The 1,809-nt window shown below is 53.9% G+C and overlaps 1 protein-coding gene across 1 annotated transcript in view; it reads left to right on the forward strand.

The window, feature by feature from the left end:
* GRK3 (G protein-coupled receptor kinase 3) overlaps positions 1–1,091 on the forward strand; it is a 169,607-nt gene extending 168,516 nt beyond the window's left edge. Inside the window, exon 23 of the mRNA XM_007947940.1 lies at positions 930–1,091. Coding sequence (XP_007946131.1) covers positions 930–1,091 — 162 coding nt within the window. The remainder of the gene's footprint in view (positions 1–929) is intronic.
* The last annotated feature ends 718 nt before the right edge of the window (positions 1,092–1,809 follow it).

Genomic DNA, 1,809 nt, shown 5'->3' on the forward strand with positions numbered 1-1,809 from the left:
TGACTCAACAGCAGTGGGTTTTGTTGTTGTTGTTAATCAGCGAAGATCCTGTATGGAAGGCTCACATTACTGTGCGTACACTTTGGTTGGTGGGGCACTCAAAGGGAGTGGCTAACTATGCCGGAGGCAGTGGTTCTCGCAGTGGGCTTGTTTCAGGATCATCTGAAGGGCTTCAGCACGGCCTTTCCCTTCCCTCTGTAAGGAGACTCTGGGAGGAGTCCCGGCATCACCCACCAGTTAGTGATGCCGCTGCTGCTGTTGGAGCCATCGGGTCCATTCTGAGTCGGCCGCCCCGTGGGACAGAGCAGAACGGCCCCGTAACATTTTCTAGGCGGACATCTTTGTGGGAGCAGAACACCAAGTCTCTTCTTCTGTGTGGCTTCTAACCCAGCACTCACTGCCATTGAGTTAGTTCCAACTCCTAGTGACCCTACAGGACAGGGTAAACTGCCCGAGGGTTTCCAAGCTGTAACCCACCAGCCACTCCTCGGAAGGAAGGTTGGGCAATCTACTTCCATAGAGATACTGCCTCAGAAACCCAAGGAGGGGTAGCTATAGGTTGGATTCTACTCAATGGCAGTGGGTTTGGTTTTTTGTTTTTTTTTTTTAAATCTCAGTGGAAGCAGAGTGCCTCATCTTTCCCTCATGGAGTGGCAGGTGAGTTCAAACCGCTGACCTTTTGATTGGCAGCCAAATGCTTTAAGCACTGTGCCACCAGGGCTGCTGGGAAGCCACTGGGTGGGTTCAAATCGTCAACCTGTGCATAGCAGCCAAGTCCTTAACCATTCCACAGGGCCCCTTCCGTAGGTTGGGAGAACAGAGCATGCTTTCGGTAGAGCTTGCCTCGTGCTCCGACAACATTCACACACTTTGGAGAAGCCCCCCGCTGGACGACCTGTCACCATTTCTCTCTGTGTGTTTCCACCCAGAGCGACCCAGAGTTTGTACAGTGGAAAAAGGAGCTGACGGAAACCTTCACGGAGGCCCAGAGGTTACTGCGCCGGGCTCCCAAGTTCCTCAACAAGCCCCGCTCCGCGGTCGTGGAGCTGTCCAAGCCACCCCTGTGCCACAGGAACAGCAATGGCCTCTGATGTCCAGGAGCAGGGAGGGTCCTGAGAAGACTCCGCATCGGGGGAGTTCTCACCTGGCTGTGTCGTCTAGCCGTGAAGTGGAGCTTCCTGGAGAAGCCTGAAGATTTGACATTTGGTTCCTGTCGCTGAGGTTCCTCCACGCCTGGGGGAGACCCAAGTTGCCAGGATGCTCCTAATAGGAGCCGCGGCCATCCCAGGCCTGGGGGTCACCTTCCCACCCTGCCCGATTGCCTCCTGCGTGGTCCTGGCTGTCCGCACTCGAAAACTACTGAAGAACGGAGGGTTCTTGTTCTTGCTGCACACTTATTTTGGTAAATACTGAACCTGGGACTTGAAACCATTCCTACTTGTCACTGAAGTTTTTATGTCTGATATTGTATATATCATAGACTTTCCAAGATGGACTCGTCAGTGTTGGGTAACGGGCTACCCTGAGTGTTGCCATGGTTACCTATAAATGGTCCCTGCTGAGTCTGTCTTTGCTCCCTGCTCCTGGGGGTGGGAGAGCCATGGTCTGTTTCCTCTGTGCACTTCAGAACCGGCTTCTTACCGCCCCCAGGTTAAAACTTGAAGGCGTTTTCTGAAAACGTTGAGCTTGGCCCCTTCACCTGTGAACCGGCCCGGTGTGCGTACTGCCTGCCTCGTCTCTGGCAGATCTTCCCAGGAGCTCTCTGTTAGGTGGGAATCAAGGTCGCATGGGCTCAAGGGTTATGGTGTA

The sequence above is a fragment of the Orycteropus afer genome, unplaced genomic scaffold, assembly GCF_000298275.1.
Source record: "Orycteropus afer afer isolate SDZICR_OR568_19922 unplaced genomic scaffold, OryAfe1.0 scaffold00197, whole genome shotgun sequence".
NCBI lineage: Eukaryota > Metazoa > Chordata > Mammalia > Tubulidentata > Orycteropodidae > Orycteropus > Orycteropus afer.